The sequence below is a fragment of the Aphis gossypii genome, chromosome X, assembly GCF_020184175.1.
Source record: "Aphis gossypii isolate Hap1 chromosome X, ASM2018417v2, whole genome shotgun sequence".
Lineage (NCBI taxonomy): Eukaryota > Metazoa > Arthropoda > Insecta > Hemiptera > Aphididae > Aphis > Aphis gossypii.
Genome location: NC_065533.1, coordinates 58,049,443 through 58,067,793, shown reverse-complemented (window position 1 = coordinate 58,067,793; position 18,351 = coordinate 58,049,443). Strand labels below are relative to the sequence as shown.

At 30.6% G+C, this 18,351-nt stretch overlaps 2 protein-coding genes and 1 pseudogene across 2 annotated transcripts in view; 1 reads left to right on the top strand and 2 right to left on the bottom strand.

The window, feature by feature from the left end:
- Window positions 1-18,351, bottom strand: part of LOC126551608 (uncharacterized) — a 231,092-nt gene that overhangs the window by 155,495 nt on the left and 57,246 nt on the right. The window lies entirely within an intron of this gene.
- Window positions 3,983-6,165, top strand: LOC126551607 (uncharacterized; annotated as a pseudogene).
- Window positions 8,151-13,363, bottom strand: LOC126551601 (putative nuclease HARBI1). The gene is made up of 8 exons (XM_050205498.1): window positions 12,830-13,363; window positions 12,219-12,346; window positions 9,624-9,820; window positions 9,390-9,537; window positions 9,100-9,244; window positions 8,859-9,006; window positions 8,417-8,707; window positions 8,151-8,284 (listed from the first exon to the last, which is right to left on the bottom strand). The coding sequence occupies exons 1-7, from the start codon at window positions 12,942-12,944 to the stop codon at window positions 8,455-8,457; spliced, it is 1,134 nt and encodes a 377-aa protein (XP_050061455.1). The 5' UTR covers window positions 12,945-13,363; the 3' UTR covers window positions 8,151-8,284; window positions 8,417-8,454.

The window sequence follows — 18,351 nt, the reverse complement described above, 5'->3', positions numbered from 1 at the left end:
ATCTTTAATTTATCGATCAGTAGGCAAACAACGCTTGACAGGAGAAGAATTAACTACATTGCTTACACAAATTGAAGCCACGTTAAATTCACGCCCTCTCTGTCCATTAAGTAACGACCCAACTGATTTGGAGGCACTCACGCCTAGTAATTTCCTGACCCTTGAGCCGTCAACGTCGTTACCTGACCCAACCTTAGACACAATCCCATTATCAAAGTTACAGAGATGGCGGTTGGTCACTGATCTACATCGGAACTTTTCGACACGTTGGAAGAACGAGTATCTCTCCAGCCTCCAAGCACGTTCAAAATGGTTTCGTAGTGGTGAACAGTTGCATGTTGGTGAGCTGGTCCTCATCAAAGAAGCCACGCACCCACTTCATTGGCGACTTAGACGGATTCACGCAGTGCATCCAGGTACTGATGGACACATACGCGTTGCTGAAATAACCACACCTTTTGGCAGCTTGACCCGTCCAGCCGTCAAATTATGTCCATTACCTACGTCTTGAAGGAGTTCCTTCAAAGTGGGTGGTGATGTTAGCGCCACGACCATTAAGTACCTGTCTACTACCTAATCGCCGCGCGACGACACCGCTTGCAATCTCATCTTCCTTCTTCCCCCCGCACTCCACTCCGTTCTTTATGCTTTATTGTTTAATTATTATAATATTATTGCTATCTGTTATTTTATTCTCTTTGTCTCTTATTATATTATTTAATTATTGGTCGGCCTTTTACCGCAGATGTTTTATTATCATATTTCTTTCATTTTTGTTATCTTGTCTCATATTACTGATGTCACTTCTTCTTATTATTATTGTTATTATTCTACGGCCAACGCATTTTTTACTATGTCTTCTTGTTATAATTATTACGTGCTTTTTACGTACGTTTTTTTTGTTCTTTCTTCCGCTATTACAGCGTAGTACTTAATTGATCTCGGAATTGTTTGTTGTTTTTTTTTATTACTTTTGTAAGTCACATTGAGCGCAAGAACTTGTGTATTACTATTATTATTATTCTTTCGTGATCTATCAATCACCTATGTTAATTGTGAGGACACAAAATAAAGATCTCATACCACGACACATTTCGTAAGTTTATTTGCCACATTATCGCTTCATTCATTTGATACATCATAGCCATCGTCTTCCGACTACGGTGTGTCGGTGGTCCATCATCGTGTCATCATCGGTATTGTTGTAAGTCCGCCAGCAACTACTCTGTTGTGTGAGAGGCCGCCCAGGTCGTCGAGTGCGTTCAGCCCGGGTCTTCAGCGGGCCATCACATACCGACGTCAAGTAGTTTTTAAGTTTAGTGTTAAGTTGTGTCCCGAAATTGTACTCTCTGTGATCATTGCACCAGACCGGGGGGGCTATTCAGAAACTCATACGAAAAAGATCCGCATACGAACGATTCACACGATTCATTTTCGTATCTTCTTCTTCTTCTTCAGCTTTTACTGTCCTTGAAGGACTTTCGCTGCCTCTACTACTTTTCTCCAACTATCTCTGTCAACACTATCCTCTAAAGTCAATCCCTGGGCGCACTTGTCAATATCCTCCTTGATCCTGTCTATCCAGCGCTGTCTGGGGCGACCCCTAGGTCTTTTTCCAGTGATTTTTTTTTCCAGAGCTTTCTTTAGGATACCATTTGACCTCCATACATGGCCTGCCCACTCAATTCGTTTGCTCATAAGGTACGCGTTGATACCAGGTTTTTGATAAATTTGTTGTACTTCCTTATTGGTTCTTCTTCTGTACACTTCATTTTCTAGTATAGGTCCATAAATCCTTCTAAGAACTCTTCTTTCGAAGCAAGCCATTTTTTCCTCATCTCCTTTAGTAGTCGACCATGTTTCACATGCAAATGTTAGAACTGGCCGTAGGAAACTTAAGTACAGGCATTCCTTTGATCGTCTAGAGAGGAACTTTGACTTGAACAATTTTTCCAAAGCGTAATAACCCTTATTAGCGGCTGATATTCTAATTTTAATTTCATTATGCATGTTATTGTATTGATTTATGTTTACTCCAAGATATTTGAAGTTTTCTACTTGTTGGAAGGTATAGTTTTCTACTACTAGATCCGAGATATCCCTTGTTCCCCTAGTCATGACTAAATATTTGGTTTTATCCTGATTCACTTCTAAACCCATTGGCTTCGCTGCTTTTAACAAATCATTAGTTCTTATCGCTACATCTTGTCGCGTACTGCCTATTATAACTATATCATCTGCATAGGCAAGGAGTGTACTATTTGATAACACCTCCATGTCTTGACGCATTGGCATCGATCTGATCACTTTCTCAAGCGCTAGGTTAAAGAGAACTGGTGACAAGGCATCACCCTGTTTGAGTCCTGTGCTAACCTCAAATCTGTCAGATGTACCGTTGCCAAACTTCACTTTGCACATTGTATTCGTGTTGCATGCTATTATGAGATCGATAAGTTTTTTGGGTATTCCAAATTCTTCTAGGGCCGCCCATAGTTTATTCCGAACTATGCTATCGTAAGCCTGCTTGAAGTCAACAAAGCACATGTGGACATCCTTTCCGAATTCATAAAATTTTTCCATCATTTGTCTGATTGTGAAAATATGGTTAGAGGTGGACTTTCCTCTCACAAAACCACTTTGATAGTCTCCTATTAAATCTTTTGAATATACCTCCAATCTTCGTAATAATGCCAGGGATAGGATTTTGTAACATGAGTCTAAAAGCGCAATTCCCCGGTAATTGCTTGTATCCATAGGATCGCCTTTTTTGTATATGGGGCAAATAATGGCTGTTTTCCAATCCTCAGGTATTCGGTTAGTATTCCATATTTGTTTTAGTAGCCCGTGAATTTTGGTCACGAGTTGTCGAGTACCAATCTTTAATAGTTCAGAATTGATATTATCTTCACCGGGGGCTTTGTTGTTTTTCAGTGTCGCGATTATATCCTTTACCTCCTCGTGGTTAGGTTCCTCTACAAGAGGTTGTGCCGTATGATAGACCGTATCTACAATTTCTTCCCTAACTCCTTGATCGACATTTAAGATGTTTTTAAAATGCGCTTGAAACTGCTGGATGATGCCTTCTTCATTCGTTATCAATTTTCCATCGTTGTCCTTGACCATATGAGTTTGAGCTTTAAATCCTTCCTTTATCGATCTGCATTTTTTGAAGAACAACCTTGGGTTGAGCCTATGTTCTTCTATTTTTTGAATAAGTCTTTTTTCCGCTTGTCTTTTTTCCTGTCTCAATATTTTGCTTGCAGCTTTTTTGTTTTTAACAAATTCCTCTATATTGTCAGGAGATGGGTCTTGTATCATTTTTAATCTTGCTTCTGCGCGTCTTTCTATGGCTTCCTTACACCGTTCATTAAACCATGAATTCTTACCGTTGAATGTGTTTTCTTTTTTAAATACTTCAGCTGATTTGTTTATTGAATCTTTAACTATGTTCCAAGTTTCTTCAGGGTTTTGCTCTGTATTTTGAGATGTTTTCATTAGTTCATTATTTAGTATTCCTCGGTATGATTTCACTTTCTCTCGATCCTTAGTGTTTTCCATTTCCAGGCGGGTTCTACTTTTTAGTCTTTTCTGCTTCCAACTATTAGCCAGTTTAGTTCTAAATGATGATATGACCAGGTAGTGATCTGTGTCTCCATCAGCTCCTCTATAACTTCTAACTTGTCTTACACTAGATCTGTATCTCTTATCTATAAGTATATGATCGATCTGACTTTTAGTTCTTCCATCTGGAGATACCCAAGTTTGTTTGTAAATTTCTTTACGTTGAAACTGGGTACTACTTATAACTAATCCTTTGGTTGAGGCAAAGCTGATTAATCTTAGTCCGTTATTATTGCTTTCACTATGCATACTTTCTTTCATTTTCGTATACGAATGGAAAATAGTATTCACAAAACATTTATATTCTTATACGAATCTGTGATCCGTATGGGAATAATTTTCCCATGATGAACAGCGGCAACGTCGCAATTTTTTATTTTTATCATGGAAGAAAAAACTATTTGTATTGTTGTACTTAACATTTCCCGCGTTTCATTAAGTTTTTTCTGTTTTGACCGTTAATTGGATTTTTTTTCAAAATGTCGGTAGAAAAAAGATTTAAGTCTAAGTCGGTGACAAACGACCAAAATCAGCCATGGTCGATTTTATGAAAAACCACGAGGAATTGGCTAAAGGGAAACATTCCTCTACCTTCACACAAGCCATAGCCAGGCAACAGTGGGAAGAATTATCGGGAGTATTAAACTCAATTCCGGGCCCTATAAAAGACTGGAAGGCCTGGCGCCGGGTAAATTAAAAATGTTTAAGTAACTTCCACAAATTAATTTTACATAAAGGCATAAAGCTGCACACTTGTCTTATTGAATTAAACATATATAATATTATATAATTATAGGTATCTATTTAATAAATATACATATTTGACTTATACATTTAGTCTAACTTTTATTCATGTTAAAAAGTATCTATTTAACTATTTTTTGTTGCATCATTTTGTTAGGAACCTCTGTTATAAAGGATTATAGAGTATAGATTATTTAAAAGTTTTTTGTTATGTATAAGAATTCCATGAACTGGTTGCCCAGCGAGCAGACCGGGCAGCAAGGAATTTGTTGAGACAAGCATTTTGGATGAATATCGAGCCCGGCTTGCCGATGGACGCCTTTTCAGTAGTGTTAAGACAGTGCTAGTGTAGAGTATAGAGTTAATGTGCGGAACCTCATTTAAATTGTATGCAGATCATCTTTTATTATCAATAAATACTTTTATTCATTTTTTTCGGTAAATGGTGTTATTTCTTCGCGTGGCGTACCGTTCAAAACAAATACACAATTGAGTACCGGAACACAGTACGCACTCAAAAATTTACCTAAAATGGCATTTAATGTATTTTAAATTTATATTACACTTTAAATTAGATTAGTACAGTACACATAATACAATAATAACATACTTATACTAATATTACTAATATATATAATAATATAATATACTATTACTAAATTATTACCAGATGTTAAGACAAAATATAGGATTTATTGTTAAGGTCAGTATGGATTAACTATAACATTACTGTTTACTAATAAAACTCTTACATAAATACTTATTTACATAGTGCATTTTTCATAATATAAAAAAATATACAAAATAAATATGATTGAAAAAAAAAAGTACAATGATATAATAATACACAATTATAATTCGTTATATATAATTATAGACATGGCAAGATCTAAAGGCTGATGCTAAAAAAAAACAGGCACAAATAAATAAAAATTTAAAAGGTACTGGAGGCGGGCCATCAACAGCTGGATCACTTGATAGTTTAAGTGAAACGGTGGTTGGTATGATAGGTGTAGTGCCTATTTCTGGGGACCCTTTAATTACGGATTATCCAATTTGTTTTGACTTTGATTCCCCAAACAGGTAATTTATTTTAATAATATTAATATAAAGAGTTATTCGAATTAATTTACAGTTAACTAATTAGATACTATGTTATAGACAACAAAACCAACCATTAGTTATCAATGTACCAAATAATGAAAAATTAGATGAATTGGATTCAACAAACATGTAATATAACAACATTTTAACTTAATAATAATAGTGATATGTACTGTCCCTGAATTTTTTCATTACATTTGTTTTAAAAATATTGTAGAACAACAGTTACATGACATGAATAATGCATGTAATTATTCACAAAAAAAAAAAAAATAAAAATTTCACTTTCATTCTACAATTATTATAAAAGACAGAGTTAAAGTATAATTTAAGAAAGATCAGGGGTTACTTATGAGTCAGTATTGGACATGAGTAAAATAACAATTTATTTAAATTTAAATTGTGGTGTTGAGATTTAATTTCAAATATAAGATATTAAACATGTTAATAGTAGGATACAGTACATGTTAATTTTGCATGATCCAAACACTTTTAACATTTACTAATTTTTCATTTTTAGTTTAGTCACTGATTCATTAATCGCTAAAAAAGCATTAGAGATACAAAAATCTCCCAGTTTTATGGATGTATCAAAGTATAATTTACATTTAATGTGTAATTAGATCTAAAAATGTATTAAAATGTTTTATTTTTGTTTTTTAAAGTGATGCTCTTATAAATACCGAAAAGGCGGAATCTAGTCGAGGTGTAAGCGTTCTTTGGAAAATAAAAACCAAGAACCAGACCAAAGGCAAGTGTTCCGTACTGATATTATTAGTATTTTCAATATATTATAAAATACATAATAAACCAAAAAAATTTTAAATTAATTAAACGCTCATAAAAGTACATTATACATTTTAATAATTCAATTTAATTAATTTTATAGTACATTTTGATGTATTCTAATTGCAAAAAAAAATATTAATTATTTTAGTGGAAAGAAATGAAACAAAAAAAAAACAGATTAGATAGAACGGTAACTGCTGTAGGGGTGTTGGGCGAGGCGAGCAATGAGCGAAATGAAATGCTGAAAAATTATTATGAAGCCAAACTAAAAACCATTTAAAAACAATGGAAAAACTTAAAGAGAGATCAGTCATTGCAAAAGAAAAAATTGCCAATGCACTTCAAAAATTAATAACTGGGACTGATGAAAATGAATAAGATCTTTAATTATTACCTAAACCTTTTCTTTTTTTATTTTTCTTATAATGATAATATGTCTTTTTCTATTTCTTAATACCTAATATATCTATATCTACACTAACTGAATAAACTTACCTAACTAAATCTACCATAGAAAAATGATTAGTTACTTATATTTAAAATACTAAAAATTCCTAGCTAAAATATTTAAATTATAAATTTTTCATTACAATAGATATCAATTTCTCATATTTTTTTCAAAGTATGGCTTACAAGGAGTTGTAGTTTGTAGATTGCACACATATTGTTACAATTCCTCCAAAGAAAAATAGTGAATTATATCCAGAACATATCTATGTCAATTGTAAAGGATTTCATTCAATCAATTATCAACTTGTTTGAACATTTTAATTGAGGTATCCAAATACATCCATTGTTCTCACATTTGGAATGAAAGTAACATGAAAACAGTCATGACAAGCTTGCATAATCAAATTTTTACTTCACAATTTTGTTAGGTTGTAAATACTGCAATACCTAAAAAATGGTTATATGTATTAATTAGATAATGACAATTTTCTCATAACTGAAGGAGACTGTGTATGCTTTACAGTCATGATTGTTAACACCATTTTTAAATTTTTAAATTAATACACCAAAATACCAGTTCAACGAGGGTTTACCATGCAACATTCACCATTAAACGCTGTAATGGAGTTTCCAAATTGCATTTTCAGTAATTACACTATTGATTTTATAACATTATAAAATCAATGGCTATACACATATACACACATTAATCTTAACAGAACTTGCATTTATAATTATTGTAACCAAATATCGAGCCAAATATTGTTTAATCATTTAGGTATTGACACTGTCCTCTCCTCAAAGATATAATATTGCATTATTTGCCTTATCAAGGCTTTAAAATAGTATTAATATAAATTGTGTTACAAATTTGAGTATTGAAGAAAACGTACCATTCATTGATGAAGATTTAAGTAGCACAGTAATCCGTGGACAAACCGCGAGGATTTAACTATCCAAACGGCAAACATTGGTATATCACGAGGCGGCTCTCCAATTCAAGAATTCCACAATTTCCATATAATGTAATAAATGACACGATGTGTTTCTGTGTTATAGAGCAGACGCCAGACATTGATGTAACAATAGAGCAACTGATTTACTGATCACACATTTATGAGAGTATGAAGTACCAACTAAAAACAGCCAGAATGCCAGTTCGAACCGATGACACATGACCGGGAAATTACGTCTTAATAGTAGTTAATACACAAACACTACACTGCACAACAAAGACACGTATTATATCGCAGTATCGCAACACGTGGTCATGGACAATTCATCAGCCAAACGGTGGAACGGACGAACGTTGTACGCCTACATAGTAACGAAATTACGGAAATATGGAAGACCGAACAATATTGATTGTATATAGTGATTGTACTATACCACAGGGCACAGAATCAATTATACTGCTGACTAGCGGCTACACTGCTGCAGCAGAGCTATGTAGACGGATCATTAATATTGTGCCTTGTGGCGATGTGGTGCAGGGGAAGAACTGTATAGTGTATCGGCCGGTTACTGCTTACACGTCAGGGTGGCCAACGTTGGTACAATGGTGACCAGAATGAATCTAAATAATATGGGATAATATGTACAGTTTAATCAGGTGTGACCTGTGTTATTAATTAGTTATTAAAATTAAGATGAGTGGAGGTAAATTTGTAAAAATATATAATATATCAAAACAATAGTTAGTACTCACATAGAAATAGAATAGAGATTACTCAAGCACAAGTTATTTTAGTTTGTAAAAAGTCTGTTAACAATGTTTTGACGGAAACGAAGGCCGGCCACAAGTTCCGGGTTTTGCCTACTTTGTGACATTTCTTCATTGTCAACAGCTTGGTAAATTCCAAAATCATCATCCTCAACCTCTTCATTAATTAAAGGTACATTTTCTTCAATACACAAATTGTGTAACACAACACATGCCAACACTATTTTTGAAGCCTTGTTGGGTGAATAATGCAGTGTTCGATCTTTGAGAAGACAGCTTTAATAAGTAAACAAAAATATTTGGTTACAATAATATTAATAGTGCCTGATAAGGTTAATGAGTGTATATAATGTGTAGCCATTGGTTTTATTATAATATATAATATTATAAAATCAATGGTACCCTCGATGGTACCTATATAGCTTACCGAAAACGCATTTTTAAAACTCCATTACAGCGTTCGATAGTAGATCTCGCACGACAAAAAACTTCATTGAACCGGTATTCCGGTGTATTAGCTTCGACGTTTAAAAACGGCGTTAACAACCATGGCCGCAAAGCATACCCAGAGTCTCCTTCAGTTAACATAAGAAAATTAGTAAAGTAAAAATAGTTACAAACAATACCTATTGACATTAAAACAACTTTTTAGGTTGTGCAATTTTTACCTAACAAAAAGTATGAAGTAAAACCTCGATCATGCAAGCTTGTCATAAATGTCTTAACGTGACTTTCATTCCATATGTGGGAATCATGGGTAGACCCTGGCCATCGGGCTGACACATTTAAAATACGTAAATTGACATCACATATCTTCAAAAATCAATAGTTCAAACAAATTAATAATTAGTACCTACGTATTTATAACGTATAAAAATGCATAGTTGAATGTAATCGTAAATAAATCAATTATTAATACGTATGCCAATTATCTTATTATGATTTTAATAATACTAACGAGTTGAGTATTAATTGAATGATATCCTTTACGATTGACGTAGATGTGTTCGGGATATAACTCATCATTTTTCTTTGGTGGAGTTATAGCAATATGTGTACAATCAATAACACCAACAACTCCTTGTAAGCCATACTTTGAAAAAAATCTGAGAAATCGATAATCGATATCAAATGTAATAAAAAATCAATGATTTAATTAAATATTAAGCTAAGAATTTTGAGTTGTAGGTACCTAGTACGCACATCATCCAGCTCACTGAAATTTCTAGGAAAATGAACAAATTTATTAAATATGGCCGGATTGGAAAACGCATTTGTCACTTCTTCAATAATCCTACTGACTGAAGGTTGAGACACAGATGCATGTCGATTTTCACCAACATCCATCTGGTAACTTCCAGCAGCAAAAAATCGTAAAGCAATAATAACCTTAAAAAAATTCGTAAAATGCATACAATACCTATTGGCTATTATAAACTTTTTGTTGAACTGTATTATTGTTTATAATAGGTATGTATATTAGTTTATCATTGATAAATTATCAATAATAGTCATCACGACTTATTATGTGCCTATTATAGTCACTTAATAATTATACAGATACCTTGTTATATATACTCATAGCCCCATAGGCTATAATATGCAGTGGCGGCGTTATACGCGGGGGCCAAAGTGGGAAAATGCGCCCTCCCCAAAATTTGATTTTGCCCCTCCATTGCCCCCCTATAACTTAATGTTAAAAATATACAAGTAAATAAATAAATAATAAATTATAATTAATTAATAAAATGGAGGATATTTGAAGTTTAACTGTACCTAGTACATTTGTGATAATAATAAACTAGATATACCTTTTTTTTTATTTTTTTTATTTAGAAATATAACATATCATTATAACCGAAAAATTTTCAGCAATAGATACTTTCTTGAAAATATGGTAACCTAGAAAAAAATTGACAGGTAAAAAACGACTATACAAAAAATGGCAAAAGTCGTAATTTAAATGTTGGTTAATCGCTGCAGCCATCGGGTATCATTGTACTAACAAATCTAACTTAAATATCATTACTTATTTAATAAAGTTATTAACATTACTAAATCAAAACCGTAAGTGCAAAAATTAATATAAATGTAAATAGTTTATTTCCACAAACGTGCTTTTGAATTTATATTTATATTTAGAGACTGCAGCAATTAGTTTAATACATTTTAACCAAAATTAACGTTTTTCACCTTATCGTTTTTTGCCTGTCGTTGTTTTGGGCGAATGTTAGTTCCTACACGATAAAATAAGGTACATATGTAAGTTCCTACACAGTAAAAAACAGGTACACGTGTAAGTTCCTACACTAAGTATATTATAAGTTATCAATCTAATATCAGTTATATCATATTATAATACTTTCATACATTTTAACCCTTTATTCTATATAATATTTTAATAATTACTAATAATAATTCATCATTTATTGTAAAAAATATAAAGCAGTGCATTCTATACAATATTTAATAATAATCTAATAAATATTAGGTATCAATTTAATAATTTTAATATAATAAAACAATAAAAAAAAATATATATTTTATGAGGTTTATTTCTGAAGCTTATAGCTTTAACGTAGTCATATTGATTAATTGTGTTAGTTGAATATTCTTTTATTTTTTGATTTATAAAATTTTTTTTTCGGCATGTTTTTGACTTATTTTAATTACTACTAAATTACTCTCAGTTGTTCTTATTTTTATGTATGTATTAACTTGAAATAATTTGAGAATTTCGATAATTTTAAATATGCGGATGTTGATGATAAAAATTTGAATTAAAATCCGAATGAAAATTTTCGCATGCGTTTGTCGTGGTATTCTATCATCAGAAGATTGTTAAGCCCATATTTTCGGTGGAAAAATACTATTATTTGTAATATAACTAAATTATATAAATTAAATTAGATAGATAGCTTATAAATTATATATTATACAAAATAAAGGGTTAAAATGTATGACAGTATTTTATAGACGTGGATTGATAACTTATAATATATTTAGTGTAGGAACTTACACGTGTACTTTTTTTTTACCCTGTAGGAACTTACACATGTACCTGTCTTCCATCGTGTAGGAACTTACACATCACTATGTAGGAATTAACGTATGTAATTGTCTACCTGTTACTCTCGTGTAGGAACTTACGATTCCCCGTTTTTTTCCGTGTAATTTTTTACCGATTTCTGAGTAGCCATACATAAATGCCCCACCAGAAAATATTTTTGCCTGGTATCCTCTCTCAATAAAAAATGTCTGGCCCCTCCACTGCCAAAATAGAGCAGTATAATATAATATAGCCTATATGTTAATTAGGCTATAGTACCCACTACCCTTAACAGAAATCTTGACTCCCTCACCCTCCAAACAATAATATGCAATGCTCTCATTAATTATTAAATATAATTCAATAATATGTTATTATTTCAAGAATATAAAAAAAAAAATAATCGTAATTTTCTTCTACCTATAAACTATAGGTACAGTATTTACGATCATTAGTTGCTTATAGTTACCTACCTACACTAAAAAAACTAAATCGATTTTGTCAAAAATGTTTTTAAGTAAATTTCCCGTTTTCCCGATACTTTTAAAATAACTTTGAATTTTAAAATTTGATTCTCAAATGTCGAGCGTATTGAATTTTCTCTCTCATCAGAAAATATGCTGAAGTTTAAAAACAAAGCATTAGGTAAAAAAAAATGTTTACCGACAGAAAAAAAACCTAATGTAAAATAGGTGAAATATTATATAATTATAATTATATAGTTTCAGAGATCCTTACTTTGCGTTCAATACTGAGTCCTCTAGATGTAGACGGTACATTCATAAAAGGCGTAAGCAAAGTTATAACCCTTTTAGCCAAATTTTTGGACAGCCGATACCTTTTAATGAAATTACGGTCTGACAAGTCTAAGAAAAAAAAATTAAATATAATAGATACATGTTTATAATAGTGACATAATATTTACCAATAGGCAATAACATAATATAATATAGGTAGTGAATATGAAAGAATGTAATTCACTTTTTTTTTTTTGTGGGGGGAGGTGATAAGTGATTATTGATATTTACGATATGTAATATATAATTAGTATTAGATCTTATGCTTATAAAACACGAGGTACCTAGCTTTTAGTCCAACTTAAATACACGTAATAATAGGAGTTTTTTTTCCAAATTGTGCATTTTTACACGCATATCAGATGCCAAATCCCTAGGAAGCATGTTTGTTTAAGTAGGTAATTCTTGAAAATCTGTACCTACACATTCAACGTTTCGCTAATCGCTACGAATTGTATGATATTTTAGAAAAATAAACAAATCTAACTTATGGAAGTACCTATGACTCAACCACCTCGAGTTGAATAAGTTTCAAAAAAGTTTTCAACTTACCTATAAAAGGATCTACTGCTGAATGCTCATGTCTAGGAGCAGCATTGGCATTTTCTTCAACTTGTTCGAGGACTTCCATGCCGGCAAACAATTCATATAAATCCAAATCGTCCATCGTTGGATTTTAAATTTAAAATAATAAAAATCTCAACACAATGAAAAAAACACGTTAAACGGTTAAACTGTAAAAACAAGTCACGGGTGTGCAGGTATACAGTATACACGGTGCGATTGTTAGCATTGTACTGCAATAATGTTTAGGAATGTAATTTTATAACTCGCCAAAATTTAACTTTTTGATATAAAACTATAACTGAGATTTATATATTATAAGTATATCAGAGACGACTTAAACAAGACGATAAGTAAACTATCTGTAGATAAAAACGGTCAACACAATCAACGTTTGATTATGATTTATTTGTGTAGAGCGCAGATTTTTATATGCATTAAAACCAACCAAATATGCGCTAAAAAATCTTAAATACTTATGCATAAATCTAAGCACTAAAATGTTAAAATATGCATGAAAAATAAAAAATATGCATAAAATGATTAGCAAAAAAAAAAAAATTAATTTTTGAACATAAGTAAAATAAAGTCAATGTTTAATCATTATCGTAACACTCGTAACCGTTGTTTTCTTATCTTAGTTTACATATTTTATTTACCCGACTATTGATCTAAGTCTTAAGGCAATATTTGGAAAAACCTTTTATTCCTACAAGTATACTTATTAATTTACTTTGATATTAATCGAAACTATAAAAATATAATATTTTTTTCTTATTTTATAACAGACAAAATAGGTAGTTTATATTTAAAAAATGTATAAAAAAAAAAACAAAAAAAAAACATTCAAATATGAAATTAAAATTTTAAAATAGAAAATTGCAAAATATACAAAAATATGCACTAAAAAAGTTCCTTTTTTTGAGTCATTATGTCATGAAATAATATTGTAATGTTCACTTAGCATAAAAGCATACGAACAACCAAAATAAATGCGCTAACGCATACAAATCCGCGCTTTACTTAGGTTATAGAGCTTATAAAATTATCTATAATTTTTTTCTACGTACATCATGTTACTAATTATTTTTTAATTCAGAATTCTTGATGCAATGAATATTATACTTAAATATTTAAATTATTTACATGATACCATATTTTAATAAACATAAATCATAAATTATGACTTTAAGTCTCGTCATTCAATGTTTAAACCGGAGTTTAAACCATAATCTAAATCTTAAAACCGGTTAAATAACATGAATCCGCATACGGAAACCAATTTTCACATACGGAAACCCATCCGAATCAACCGTGTGAATATTTTTCACATGACATAATTGTATCCGTATACGAAAAAGTGTTTAGAATACGGTTTTTTGGGATCATGTGAAAACTCATGTGAAAACCACGATTTTCGTATACGGATCTTTTTCGTATGAGTTTCTGAATAGCCCCCCTGATCGATCACAGAGACCCCCCCCCCTTATAACTAGACTGCATCATCATAATTCCCATAGTTGGTAATTACTCCATTCCCGTTCCTTGGTGTCTTCGCGCACATAGAGTTGCCTATCCGTGCGATTCGAGGCGTAGGTCAAGGTTAGGTGTTATATTATTGCGGTCATTATTATTATTATTGTGCGCGAACACTACCTATAATAGTTGTCATTATCTAAACCCACGTGTATGGTTTTAATAAAATATTTCGTTTAAACATTTTATTATATTATTAATGTGAACTGTAAAGTGTGTTAATTATTATAAGTTTCAAAATGTTTAATATTTTTAATATGAATAAAAAAAAAAACAAAAAAAATAATCACTCTACAGAAGATAAAATATTCCTGGATCTTCTAGTCAAAGTTCATCTTGTGAATTGACTTCAAATATTATAGCAGCACTTACAGGAATGTATATAGTAAATTAATTGAGATGCTCTGCTCAGCGCAATAGTGGTCTATCTTACTAAGGATATTTTCTTTAAGGATTAAATTTTTATTTTTATTGAAAACAATTTATACCAAAATAAGCCATTTTTTTCATTTATGATTTATTTTTACTGCATATTTCAAACAAACATGTATTGTTAATTATTTTTTTAGATTTTATGAAATAGGCCATTATACTTTACTTTATTTGGTAGAATTTTATAATAAATAAGTTTTTTCCATCTATTTTTGTTTTAAAGAACTTGATGAATTGCCACAGTAAAATTTAACATTGCATCAAATTCTGATTTAACCGACTTAGGTATATTGGATACTGGATCATGTCGCCCTATTCTCTCTGTAAGTTTCTTTTTATAGTATTTTAAGTTACTTATTTATTTTAACTTTATCGGCATAAAAATATATACCTTCTTATGGACCTGATAACTTTATTTTGATCTTAGACTTACATAAAAACAAAATTTGGAAAACGGTATAGGTCATTCCAAAGTGAATGGTTTAAAAATATTATGAATGGTTAGAGTGCAGCATTAAATGTAATGCTGCATTTTGTTTCGTTTGTTGCATGTTTAATACTAGCAATTTTGAAGACATATGGATAAAAACTGGATGTAACAATTGGCAAAAAGTAAGTTATTATTTCTTTTAATCAATGTGTGGACTCCTACCTATAATTATTATTTTATTTTTAACTAAGCAATTCAATCAATATAAAAATAAAAAAATACATGATAAAATATATATTATTTAGTCTGTTAACAAATAAACTTCATTATTATTACCTAATTAAATTTTAAATTAACTGTCTTTTTCAGTTTATTGTAAAAATAGGAAAACATTAAAACTCTGATGTTTATAAAACTAATTTAACAAAGATGGTTGCATATAAAACAAGTAAGCAATCAGGTTCCATTATAGCCAAATTATCAGATGCTCATCACAATTAAATTGTAGAAAATAGAGCTTATATGGCCCAAATAATTGAAATTGTTTTATATCTTGGTAAACAAGGTGTAGCATTTTGGGGACACTCTGAGAAATGTGATTCTTTAAATCAAGGTAATATAATATTAATATAAAAAATAATAAAACTTGATTTCATTAAGTAATAAATTATAGGTAATTTCAAAGAACTATGCAATGTGTTTTCAAAATGCGTTCCAAATTTTAAAAGTCATTATGATGTAAAAATCAATCACACTAGTTGGAAAGTCCAAGAAGAAATAATACAAATAAGTGCTGATTATGCTAGGGAAAAAATAATTAATGAAATTAAAAATACTGTTTTTTTTTGCTATTATGGTTGATGAAGCCAGGTAAACTAAATAATTTTTAACATTTGCCTGTATCTGTTTTTTTTTTTTTTATAAAATATTTAAATCAAATTAACATTAATATAGATCTCATAAACAAGAACAGTTGAGCATCTGTATTAAGTATGTTGTTAGTTTTGATATTGTAGAAAGATTGTTGGAGTTTGTGGATGTCTCCAGTGGACAGGACGCTAACCATATTGTTGCAGCCATTTTCAAATGCTTTGAAAAATTAAACATTAATATGAACACTTTATACATCGTTGCTGTCATATGATGGAGCGAGCGTTATGACGGGTTGTCTTGGAAGAGTACAAGCTAAAATCAAAGAATATTACCCTTGTGCAATTTATACACACTGTATGGCACATCGATTGAATTTAGTTGTTGTGGACATGTGTAAAGGAATCAAAGTATGTACTCCATATTGCAATCCATAATTTTATTTATATACATTTATAGAATTACTTTTTAAATATTTTTGTAGATTGCTCGAAGTGTTTTTAATACTCTTGAGTCTGTTTATGTACACTTTTCTCGTCCATCCAATAATACCGAGTTGGTTAAAATACAATTACAATTAGGGTTAAAGAAAGGAAACATTCTCAGAGTGTGTGATACACGTTGTGTTTGTAGATACAAGAATTGTGAATCGATGTTAACAAATTATTCTGCAATTCTAAATTTTTTAATCAATGAAGTGGACACTCAAGCAGATAAAGATGTTGTTGAAGCTATAGGTAATGCAAATTGAGTGATATTTTAATATCTATAATAATTGAAAATTATAACTTTATTATTTGTTATAGGTATTCTAAATCAGATTCTAAAGTGTCAATTCCTTATTGTTATTATTATACTAAAAGAAGTTTTGGGAATTATAAATATTTTAAGTACTTCTTTACAATCTAAAACAGCAACTTTAGGTAAAACAAGAAATATTGTCAATGGGGTCATCCAATCATTTATATGATTAAGGTCTGATGATGAATTTTCAAAATTATGGTTAACTATTGTAGAGCTAGCTGAGAAACATAATATATCATTAGAAGTTCCTCAAATTGATTTGTTTAAAATAAAATCATATTTATTCACAATTGTTTATGGAAAAAAAATTAAATTATTGTTAATGGTTATAAAGGATTAAAACGTGGACAAACTCAACCGATTCATTTAATGGACTTCCATTTGGAAACAACAACAGGTGCTGAACTAGATGATCAAATTAGTGCTTCAGATTCAGTAGAATTGTATTGGAGACGCCCAGTTTACTTTCCTATAATTGACACTATTATAAATAACTTAAATTTCAGATTTTTCGAAGAAAGTCTTGAAATGGATAGTTTGATTGATTATTTTGTGAAAATGGACTATGAAAAAAGTCAATACTTCATAAATTATTACAAAGTGTGTTATATCACAATTCAAGTGATTTATGTATGTAATTATAATGATATATTATTAAATTTTTATTTAAGGATGTTATGTGTATCAACTTGGATTTATTAAAAGCGGAAATGCTTATTTTAAAGAACTGTCTACCTTCTAGTTATAATCATAATATAGATACTATTAAAGATATTTGTAAGAAGGCCACATTTCCAAATGTATTTAAATTGTTACAAGTGGCTCTTACAATTCCAGTGAGTTCTGCTACGTGTGAGAGAAGCTTCTCAATGCGTCGTTTAAGAAACTGGTTAAGAGCAAGTATGGAACAACAGCGGTTCACAAATTTATCAATTTTAAACATCGAAAGAGGCATTGTTAACAAAATTAGTTCTTCAGAAATACTAGAAAAGTATTCTACTAAGAATAGAAAATTATTATTAGTATAAAATAATATTATTATGTATAATAAATATGTATATATTCCATTTAAACTTTATTTTTATTTTTATCACTTAAACAAATTATATACTATAACTTATGTATTTATAAGGTATATTATAGCTTTTATACTTAAATATTAGTGTGCTTATGGTTTTATAGTGTGGATTGGAATGATTATTATAATTATAAAATTGTTGTATGGTAGGTGTTTGGGGGTGTGGGGGCTTGCCCCCACGGGCCTGTGTCCTCTGCATAATTTTAGCACCCCTAGTGTTTGGCCTCTAGTTGTGCCTATGGAGGCCCGCCAAAGCTGAGTACGGCCCTGAGTAGAATATATCAATTTAATTAATTTGCTTTAAATAAATCAATATAAATTAATTAAGTGATATTATACTTGACGATTTAAAATAAAGAA

What these genes read in the sequence shown, in the direction of transcription:
- LOC126551601 (XM_050205498.1), bottom strand. Translation starts at nt 12,944, where the DNA reads ATGGACGATTTGGATTTATATGAATTGTTTGCCGGCATGGAAGTCCTC. An exon ending in GACTCAGTATTGAACGCAAA is followed by an intron (nt 9,821 to 12,218) that starts GTAAGGATCTCT and finishes AATTTTTTTAAG; the next exon opens with GTTATTATTGCTTTACGATT. An exon ending in CTGGATGATGTGCGTACTAG is followed by an intron (nt 9,538 to 9,623) that starts GTACCTACAACT and finishes TCGATTTCTCAG; the next exon opens with ATTTTTTTCAAAGTATGGCT.